At 37.1% G+C, this 11,259-nt stretch overlaps 1 protein-coding gene across 3 annotated transcripts; it reads left to right on the plus strand.

The window, feature by feature from the left end:
• The first annotated feature begins 807 nt into the window (after positions 1-807).
• lgalsla (lectin, galactoside-binding-like a) lies at positions 808-6,941 on the plus strand. Of its 3 annotated transcripts, none has more exons than XM_040004219.1 (6): positions 808-999; positions 1,886-1,933; positions 2,850-2,933; positions 5,225-5,313; positions 6,111-6,294; positions 6,547-6,941. In XM_040004219.1, the coding sequence occupies exons 2-6, from the start codon at positions 1,892-1,894 to the stop codon at positions 6,688-6,690; spliced, it is 543 nt and encodes a 180-aa protein (XP_039860153.1). In that variant the 5' UTR covers positions 808-999; positions 1,886-1,891; the 3' UTR covers positions 6,691-6,941. The 3 variants fall into 3 exon arrangements, with proteins under 3 accessions (XP_039860153.1, XP_039860152.1, XP_039860151.1); XM_040004218.1 differs by lacking the exon at positions 808-999 and adding an exon at positions 1,370-1,548; XM_040004217.1 differs by lacking the exon at positions 808-999 and having other exon boundaries at positions 1,603-1,933.
• The last annotated feature ends 4,318 nt before the right edge of the window (positions 6,942-11,259 follow it).

The following is an 11,259-nucleotide window of genomic DNA, read 5'->3' on the forward strand; positions in this document are numbered from 1 at the left end:
CAGGGTTTGACTGTGTGTGGGGGGAAAAAGTGCTTATGCATAGATGAAAGCACTGTATGAAAGTGTGTGTGACTGGGGAATGAGCCTTGTAGTAGAAAGGCCCATTTACTGTGTTAACTGAACCCTAACACTAGATGGATTTCTAGAGACCTGGTGGATGCTAAGGTTCTAGAATACTGCAACAACAAACACTGATATGTGCTGAAGGAAAATCCACTTGATAGCATTCACTTTACCAAATGACCTTATAGACTGTGTATTATTTTGTTTCTCTTTGTGCCGATTTTCTCTCTGCGTTTTAATAACTTGTGCGCATTTTTCATCTCTTTATAGTCATTTTGTTTCTGTGAAGATGTCTGAAATGTTGTTGCATTCATTATCTGTAGTTTTAAACGTCACTGTAGCCATTTTGTCATTTTCCAAAACAGTTTGGATGCTGCATAAAATGTGTCAGTCAAAACAGCATGTACTGATTTGAAAATCTCATAAACCCACATTTTATTTAGGTTGTAGCTTTTCCTGCTGTTGCTTTGTACTGTTCTGGTTGTATGTCATTCCTTCAATTCATACACTAACATATGCACAGTATCACATTTTCATTCTGGTTAGAAGGGGTGGAGCTTCTTCACATGTGAGTATCCCTGCCAGCTTTGTTTCTGTTATTACAGCAAATCACTGATAAGTATCTGTTTAGTGTAATCAGAAGAAACTGTAGCTACCAACAGATGCTTTCATGTGGTGCCCAGCATGTAGAACACGGTATGCAGCGAGTGCACTGTAGCCTCTTGTTCTAAGGCTGCTTGCATTTCCCGTTTCCTGCAGCTCAGCCCATTCCTGTGACTCCATGTCCTCTGCTTCCTCCCATTCTTTGATTCTTCATTTGTGACTTCAGAAAAGTCACAACAAGAAGTGTTTCAGTATTCTCTAAACCACATTAGAAATGCAATTTCAGGCCCACAGACAGGTAAAAATAAGCTCCACAGCTCGGCTGCAGACACTGTGAGTATTTATGGATTGAGTCTATTCTTTATATCCTGATATCTCAAATGGGATAGGAACACTGATTGTATCCGATTAAAAACTATTGTGTATCTAAAGGTAGTAACAATTAAGATAAGTCTAGTGGTTCTGTTTGTATTTGGCCTCATGCACTGTCCTACTGTAGAGCTTCAAAAATATATTCCCCTTGAAAAACAGTAAAAATATTTGTTGTTTATCTTTATTTTTAATGATGCTCTCAATTTGAGAATTACTGAGTGATGAACGAATAGATTTACAGCTAGCTCAAAGTCAAATCAGTTTTATTGTTAGTTTTTTTTTAAATCGTGATTTCTTCTGTGCACTTGAGTTGTTTTACTCTGCATATCTATATTCTGCATTGTATTAATAAATATAGAAATGCAGACCAAGTTTGATTACCTGGTTTAAGAAACATTTCTGGTATTATAAATATTCAGTGGACAGCTGACACGGCACACCACCGAACAAATGTATCTTCTCCACGCTGAGCTTTTGCGTGAACTCTGCACTTTATCCTCAGACATGAAGGTAAATAAATTGACTGCATTCTTTCAGGCACTTTTTTCGAGAAGTCTTGGCAGTATGAAAAATATGAGACTTGTAAACTTGAAGCTTTTGAAGTAAATAAGACATATTGTATTTAATTTGCTGTGCTTGAAGCGGATTTATTTTATTTTGCCTTAAGTTGTAGCCTCACAATGAGCGCACTTGTTAGAAACAGGAAGGCATGCAGGGCAGCTGATTATCAAAAATGTGTGTGTGTGTGTGTGTGTGTGCTGAGATTAAGCTTTGCGTCACTGTTCATTCAGCTCACAGCAGACAAACTGGATCTGCAGCTTATTTCTTTGCTTTTTGTTCCCTTCAGGTTAACATGGCTGAAACACACAGTTTGACAGCAGCGCAGGGCAGGAAGGTAAGTGACCACAACGATGAAGCAGAGAGGGGACACAGAGACGAAGCAGGCTGACAAACTACTTCATTACTTTCCGTTTCTGATTTCGATCTATTTCTCAGGTGGCTGTTTAGACACAACCTAAGCTTTCTTGGCTTTGAAAACTATCAACCTGTTCTAATACAAGTAGTTTTAAAATGGCAGAAGTAAGTAAAGCGACTCTTCCGCTTGGAGCCACCAAAATAAAGGCCCAATGTTTGCTTGTTTTTTTAAATAAAAATAAACACACGCGCACAAAGAAAGAAAAATAAAACTAATACAATCAACTTAAGTCTTATATCTAAATTATATTATGGTTATCCCATATTCCAACTTTACTTTTCCAATATCAGTTCTTGAGCAAGTTAATAATTGGTTTAACAATACGCGTAGAAGGGTTGATGGTCGTGATAGAAGAATCAAACTATTATTCAGCTCCGGTCTGTAAAAATACTCACTTCATTCTTTTCTGGTAAATTATAAACTGCGCTGGCTTATAACACGAAAAATAAATTCATCCGCTTTTCAAGTCAATGAATTTCACCTAAATCAACTGAACATGTAAATTGCTCGTAAGTGAGCTTCTGATTTGTTATTACGAAGTTTGTAGCACGAGTTCAAATCTGAAGCTTATATTTTGAAAGTCAACTTCAACTCAAATAGCTTCCTGCCTTGTTCACGCTTTGAGGGCACGTGATCAAACTGTGACCTATGCTCTGACTTCATTCGGCCAGCAGGAGTGAAGTAAATACCAAGCTTTCTATTGTAAACCGAAATAATTGTCTATGTAATTGTGATGTATTTATTGTCACGCTATCTATCTATCTATCTATCTATCTATCTATCTATCTATCTACACTTCCGGTGAAGTTGCAATCATTTTTTTGTTTCCCTTCAGAAATGGAATTTACCACAGAGAGGTGGGACTGAGCCTAGAAAAGCAAATACTGACCCTCCTGACAGAGACACTGAGAGAAAACTGGTAATGTCACATGAATATCAAGCAAACACACTTTGATGTGAAGGCTGCAAGTAACAAAATAAAACAAAACACTATTTCATCTTTGATGGAAATTTAAAATTTAAAGTTTGTTATTTTAATCACAAATAGGCTGTGCATCATGTCAATAACAGTTACATTATTAATAGCTTATTAATCAGTTTCAGTGTAATAAATAAACACAATATATTTGAATTTCATGTCATTTCATGTCAGTTCAAATCAATTCTATTTATACAGCGCCACATCACAACAACAGTCGCCTCAAAGTGCTTCATATTGTAAGGTAGACCCTACAATAATACATACAGTGAAAAACCCAACAATCATATGACCCCCTATGAGCAAGCACTTTGGCGACAGTGGGAAGGAAAAACTCCCTTTTAACAGGAAGAAACCTCCGGCAGAACCAGGCTCAGGGAGGGGCGGGGCCATCTGCTGCGACCGGTTGGGGTGAGAGAAGGAAGACAGGATAAAGACATGCTGTGAAGAGAGACAGAGGTTAATAACAGATATGATTCAATGCAGAGAGGTCTATTAACACATAGTGAGTGAGAAAGGTGACTGGAAAGGAAAAACTCAATGCATCATGGGAATCCCCGGCAGCCTACGTCTATTGCAGCATAACTAAGGGAGGATTCAGGGTCACCTGGTCCAGCCCTAACTATATGCTTTAGCAAAAAGGAAAATCTTAAGCCTAATCTTAAAAGTAGAGATAGTGTCTGTCTCCCGAATCCAAACTGGAAGCTGGTTCCACAGAAGAGGGGCCTGAAAACTGAAGGCTCTCCCTCCCATTCTACTTTTAAATACTCTAGGAACAACAAGTAGGCCTGCAGAGCGAGAGCGAAGTGCTCTAATAGGGTGATATGGTACTACAAGGTCATTGAGATAAGATGGGGCCTGATTATTTAAGACCTTGTATGTGAGGAGCAGGATTTTGAATTCAATTCTGGATTTACAGGAGCATGAAGGAAGCCAAAACAGGAGAAATCTGCTCTCTCTTTCTAGTCCCTGTCAGGACTCTTGCTGCAGCATTTTGGATTAGCTGAAGGCTTTTCAGTGAGTTTTTTGGACATCCTGATAATAATGAATTACAGTCGTCCAGCCTGGAAGTAATAAATGCATGAACGAGTTGTTCAGCGTCACTCTGAGACAGGATATTTCTAATTTTAGAGATGTTGCGCAAATGGAAAATGTTCAATATGTGCACTGAATCTGGTTAGGTACCATATTTCTAAGATTGTCAGGGCCGAGTACAAATAACCCCAATTTAATCTGAATTTAGAAGCGAAAGTTAGAGGTCTTTATGTCTTTAAGACATTCTATTCCTGCAGTTTAAGTAAATGGTGTGTGTTTTCTGGCTTCATGGATAGATAGAGCTGGGTGTCATCCGCACAGCACTGAAAATGTATGTTATGTCTTCTGATGATACTGCCTGAGGGAAGCATGTATAATGTAAACAGAATTGGTCCTAGCACTGAACCCTGAGGAACTCCATAATTAACCTTTGTGTGTGAAGAGGACTCTCCATTTACATGCACAAATTGGAGTCTGTTAGATAGATATGATACAAACCACTGCAGCGCAGTCCCTGTAATACCTACAGCATGTGCTAGTCGCTTTTTGAGTGCATAAAGATAAAAAAAAAGTATTATTATGACAATACAAAGCATAAATACTTTAAGTACTGCCTGACTTTTGTGTTACTGTTAATACACAAGCAAAAAAGAACAAACAAAATATGATTACATATATTTTCCATCCATAATAATAATAACTGGTGCTATTTTAGTGTCACAATATAATATAAAATGTGTATTTTTCTATTTATTTTGCAGTGGATCTTGTAATTTTTATTTTTATCCAATTTACACTTTACTTAGAAAACATTTTGGAAATAAAGTAACACTTTAGCCTTTTCTGGTCAGATTATGCTACCATTTATACAGTGACTGCCCTACAATATATAGTGCCTGGAGGTGACTGTTGTTGTGATTTGGTGCTACAGAATTGAATTGAATTTTTTCAACAAAAAAGCACATTTGTATTCTTTCCGTTTTGTCTTAAAAGTTTTCAGCTTTATTCTTGAATTCTCAGTAATTTTTGTAATTTTATTGTACCATATATTTCCATTAGATTCATCCAAAATTATTTAGGCTCACCACTTGCTTGCCTTTTGATTTTTTAGTTTTTAACTTTATTATTTAAATCAAATTTAATTAACTGTGGTTTTTCAGCATTTTGTTGCTCTATGCAAATGCTTGTGTGTGCAGGCAGTTCCTTTCAGAGGTCATATCCCAGGAGGAATGCAGCTGGGAAAAAGGATCATAGTGATTGGTACTGTGAATCCCCATCCTGATAGGTAGAAATGTTTTGTGTAATTACTGACTTTCCATCCTTCCCACAGTATTACCACACTATATACGAGATCCTTCTTCCCTCCATACCTATTGCTCTAAAATTATTTAATATGAAGGCAGCATGAGCAGAGTGTTACAGGCCCTTTAAGAATGTTGTATCATGGACAGTGTAGTCTGTGCTGCAGGGGGAATGTGGGACAGCCCCTCCTGTTGTGTGCATGTGAGGGCGAGGGAGGGAGAAAAAGGAGGGTCAAAAAGTACGAGTTGCTACTGATGAGAAACGGAAAATGAAAGCATGTAAATATAATAATAACCACTGCAGCCAGTGCAGAGTGCCCGATGAGTTAGTTAAGCATGTGAAAAACAATTGTGCTTACATCTGCAGTTTTGTCTCGTTATACAATATTTAAAATAAAAAAACTACATTTTTGGAAATATTTGTGGATGTTTTCTTTTTTGTTCTGATTGAATACTTAAGCATTCCAGCAGTGGCTCCTAGCAGCTCTGAGTTTGAGACAGCTGCCTTAAAGACTTTTGAAGTGCATGCTGAAGAAATGTTATCTAGACAGAATTTAAAACAGGTCTCTGTGACTTTGAGGGGTAAAGATGGGCTTAAAGTCAGTGACATCAGTATGGTAATCGCCTCTCCTACAGAGATTTCTCCATTATTCAAGTCCAAAACGATGCCTGATTGTAGGATTCCTTTTTGAGAAACCACCGCATATAAAATTCATTTATTATGCGATAATCTAAGGAAAGGTGTGGCCAGATTCATACTGTATATCCATCCCCCTGTTAGGTTCTACATTGCCCTGACATGTGGTTGTGGCACATCCAGGGAGCCTCCACCTGATGTGGCTCTGGAGATGTGTGTTCGATTCAAGGACAGACAAGTGCTACGAAGAGCCTGCATGTCTGGATCCTGGGGAGATGTTGAGAAAGCTGTTCCTTTTTTCCCCTTCATCAGAGACCAGCCCTTCAAGGTACCATAAACTTGTTGATACTGTAATGGCATTTATGAGTTTATGCTATACATATAAATTACATGTGTAGAATATGTTAGCGCAAAATAGAGTACATTCCATGGATATGTTGTTGTTACCGAGTGATTTTGGGTGTCATGAAATGATCGGCAATAACAAGGAGTACATGAATGAATGGCAGCTACTCAGTGCACACCTCTCCTGAAAGAAAAAGACTGTAAAATTAACTAAACATTCGCTCTGTCCTCACAGATTGAGATTCGGTGTGAACAAAGCAGATTTCGTGTGTTTGTGGATGGCCAGCAGCTGTTTTATTTTCACCACAGAGTGACATCACTCAAAGACATTGATACCTTATGGATCAAAGGTAGCATCATTATCTCCAAACTGGGTTAAGCAGTGTCCCTGCTCAGCAGTGCTCACCAGCCCTTTTGGAGGTCTCGGATTTCAGTGTTATTTGCACTGTGTGTATTCACTCCAGGCGTTCTGGTACCAGATGATGCTGGTACAACAAAACAAGATTTACAAATGTCCATATTAGTGTGTGATTAATAGTTTCTGATGTTCAGAAATGCTTTGTGCGTTCTACAAACAAATATTAGTTTAAATGAAAGTTAAAACTTTAATAAATTCAGATTCCACATGAATGGACTGTAGAGTTATGGGTCTCTTTTCATCAACATATATCACAACATCAGTTTCTAGTTCAGTGTATCAGTGTATGTATTAACAGTCTGTAAGTGGAGGCTTTATTATATAAATACCTGGTTGTCCTAGCTGGAATTTTACTTGCTACAAAAATACTTTTGGTTTTGTTAAATTTTTGTATTTTTTGGTAATTAATGCATTTATCAATACTTATAACTTGAGCACTTTTGAAAATCTTCTGTTTGTAGATTATTAGATTACAACATATATTTCTTAAACTGGTTAATAAATATTTAAAATGTATACGTTATTGCCTTTTATTAAATCTTAATGTTAACTGTAAGATAGTAACAATTAATGACTGACTTTTATTGTTCTTTTATTTTTTTATCTTTTATTTTTTTAAGCTAATAATAGAATCAGGTGCATTGTGTGTATTCGCATTTTAGGGCTGTTATCAGTTTTGCTTTTATTGACACCAATGTGAATAAGTGTAGGCCTTACCTGTAGTACAGCAGTTTCACCATAAGGTGGCTGCAGAGGATATTGGTATACATGAGGCAACGGTACAGGTTAACATGAAATGATAAATCCTCCTGAGAACCAGCCCAATGTAGTAAATAAAGGACATCCTGGGCTTTCCAATGATATCTCATGTGTTTGGGTGACCCCAAAGACACGGGAAATTACAAAAAAAAAGTTAAATCAGAAGAATCTTTTTCCTTGGTTCTCAGGAGGATATAACAAAACAAAGCAATAAAAAGTTGGATAAACAGAAAGAAAAAACATTACAATGTACCTGTTGGTATTTTTGCTGCAGCATTTTGGATCAACTGAAAGGCTTTTCAGGGAGTTTTTAAATTAAAAAAATGAATTACAGTAGTCCAGACTGGAAGTAATGAAAGCATGAACAAATTTTTCAGCATCACTCTAAGACAGGATATTTCTAATTTTAGAGATATTGTCAAATGGAAGAAAGCAGTCCTGGTCAAAAATGACTCCAAGAGTCCTCACAGTGTTACTGGAGGCCAAAGAAATGCCATCCAGAGCGCGTATCTGGTTACGACCATATTTCTAAGGTTTTTAGGTTTAGGTTTTTAACTAGTTGGTGTGTATTATCTGGCTTCATGGATAGATTAAGTTAGATATCATCTGAAGTGCAAAGAAAATGTATGCTATGCCTTCTGATGATACTGCCTGAGGGAAGCATGTATAATGTAAACAGAATTGGTCCTAGCACTGAACCCTGAGGAACTTCATAATTAACCTTAGTGTGTGAAGAGGACTCTCCATTTACATGAACAAACTGGAGTCTATTAGATAGATATGATAGAACCACTGCAGTGCAGTACCTGTAATACCTACAGCATGTGCTAATCGCTCTAATAGGATATTATGGTCAACAGTATCAAGCACAGAAGGACAAGAAGTTTTCTTTGTGCCTAAACTAATGTGCATTTTAACCACTGTAGGGACCATTTTGGGGGTTGTTATAGCTGCCGCCAGGGGTCACCTTTAGTGTGTGTGTGTTGTTTCCTGGTACAGTGAATCTATTTAAGGTAGGCACAAGTAATTATTGCCAGGTGTTGATGTTCAGGCGGAGCAAACAGTTTGTGAACGGTGCGCTGTTATAATATGGTGTTGGATAAAGAGAGCTACGGTGGCCCTGAGAGGCCAAATGGACTGCAACTTAAGAAAACACCAGCAATAAGAAAAACACTGCAAAAGCACACAAAACACAACAGAAATAGCAAAAACGAAAATACAAATGGGAAAAAACAGAGTTCCAAAAGCACAAGGGGAGAGTTTCTGGGGAGACAATAACCTGTCGGACAAGAAATGTGTATATTGTTCTGGTACGCAGTTAAAAATCAGCAACCAAAGTTGCTGGAGTGGGGTTGGATGAATTGTGTGGGTCAGTTCCAATTACTGCACCAAACGGTTCCCTCTATCTTTATAGAGCTTTGAGCATGAGGGGTTGTTGTGTTCCATTTATAAAGTCAAATGTCAAATTTTTATTATATGTTCTTGTTATCTATGTCAATCAAAATCCAAAATGGTGACACAAAGTTGGAGGATCACTGCTGTCTACAACATCAAGACTATCCACAAAAGAGGCACAGACATGAAGTATCTTTGTCCATAATGCTTATCAACTGTTTGTTGTCTGAGATTAGGATGTCATAGTCATTTAGACAGACTGCATCATCCCAGGGCTTCTCTCGTCTTCAGTTTCATGGAAATACTCTGCTATTATCACATCCTGCCTTCTCTCATCAATTATCCATCACAGCTACAGTTCACTGACCTGCCACACTGCCAGTATGGCTCCATGTGTACTTATATTTTCTTGACATGAAACAAGTCCCCACGAGGATGAACTTGTGAGGTTTAGGATTAAGTTTTAAATAAATACTGGTTATGATCATGGGAGTTTTCCATGAAATTAATATGCCAATGTAAACGTGCATCTCTGAAGTGATGGAAACACATCTTGTTTGTGTATGAGGCGCCGTGTTCTGTATTTGCTCTCTGCTGTACTTCTATAAAACCTGCTTTCATGTTTTCTCTGATTTAAACTCTTAACTGCTGGTCAGAATAAAAAGATCAAACTGGGTCTTTTTATACTGACCCAGAATAAAAAGAGTAGTGGTTATTTTAGCTCAGTCATGTCCAGAGCTAAAATATCTGGACATGACTCATCCACACTACTTTTTAAAAATTTGATTAAGTTTGTACAGCTGTCAAATGAATTCAACGCTTTATAACAGCGGGAAATAACGCTATAAGGATCTTGTTGTTTATGTGTTTATGTCAGAAGAAATTGCTCGAGTGATTAAAATATAGTTATCAGTTGCTTTTCAGGACAAATGCTATTGTTGTTATTTAACTGATATAAATCATTAATGCTTCTGCTTCATGCCGTTCTGCTGCTCTAGCAGTAAAATGCTACTGTGGTTAAAAACAGAAAAGAAAAGCAACAAGCTTCTGCTATGTGAAATATTCATGGCTGCTATCCATTTCTATCTCGTGTTGTGTCTCTTTCTAGCTGTTCTGTTTACATGTAAATCCCAAGAATGTAACCACTTGGCCAATTCAGTAATCAATAGTTAAATAGTAATGCACTTCAGAACAGTAGCAGTTTTTGTGCTCTGTAATCTCAAATTAAGTGCAAATGAAGTGCAATACTCTTTTCTGGCATCGTTGTATTATACTCAATTGTATATAGCATTTGTATTCTATTTTATTCGATTGTATATATTATTTTATTCTATTTTATTCTATTGTGTACAGTTGTGTACAGTATCTATTGATATCTTATTCCAGTGTTTTTCTTTTTTCTAATTTTCCATGTAACTTTGGATTGTCCACTGCTGTAACACAATTTCCCACACGTGGGACTAATAAAGGTTATCTTATCTTATCTTATCTTATCTTATCTTATCTTAAATTAATCTCATCATTATTTTATTAGTTGGTTACGTCATAGTTCTGGTTCATCTTGAACCAGCATTTTGAGTTTTGTGCCTTTTTTGTATTATGTTCTAACTTGTGTTTAAGTCTCCCTTGTCCTTTGTGTGTCTTAGTCTTGTCTCTGTCTCCCTCTCTCCCGTGTCCTCTCGACCCCTGTGTCAAGCTTGTGTTGTCGCACTCACCTCTGGCTGCTGTGAGGTGTGTTGGCGAGCTGAAACCTCATGTAGCTTTTTTTGGTCTTTCTTTTTGGATCCCTAGGTATGTGTTCATAATAGTATGTCCCTCTGAGAAATATATAAACATTTAAATGGCCCTTCATATAAAAAAGCTTCCCCACCCCTGTCGTAGGGGGTCATCTGATTTTGGGGGTTTCTGTTTTCTCTATATTATTGTAGAGTTTTTACCCTAAAATATAAATCACCTTGAGACAACTGTTGTTATCATGTTGCACTATATAAATGAAATTTGATTGAACAGAACAGATTTTCTTTATTCATTAATAAATTATTGACAAATTATTTTGTATTTAGCTAAACTTCTTCTCTGGAACTAGTTTTTGACCCTTCTTAAGGTTGGTTCCCCATGTTTACATTAAAATCGCGACTACAGTCCTAGTTCAAAGTTTCAAAGCTCAAAGTTGGTGATGTAATGGATACTGTTTCTATATACCACATATTCACACTGCATGAACTGCATTATGTTGAAAAAATCTGTTCACAAACTGATACAAAAACAAGTGCTCAAAATCACCTTTTGTGTGTGTCACAGCAGACTTGGTCTGGACTCCTTGGCATAAAATTTGTAAGCACTCAACACGTAGCATAACTATTCAACAAACCACAA

This window comes from Simochromis diagramma, unplaced genomic scaffold (genome assembly GCF_900408965.1).
Source record: "Simochromis diagramma unplaced genomic scaffold, fSimDia1.1 OVJJ01000565.1, whole genome shotgun sequence".
Lineage (NCBI taxonomy): Eukaryota > Metazoa > Chordata > Actinopteri > Cichliformes > Cichlidae > Simochromis > Simochromis diagramma.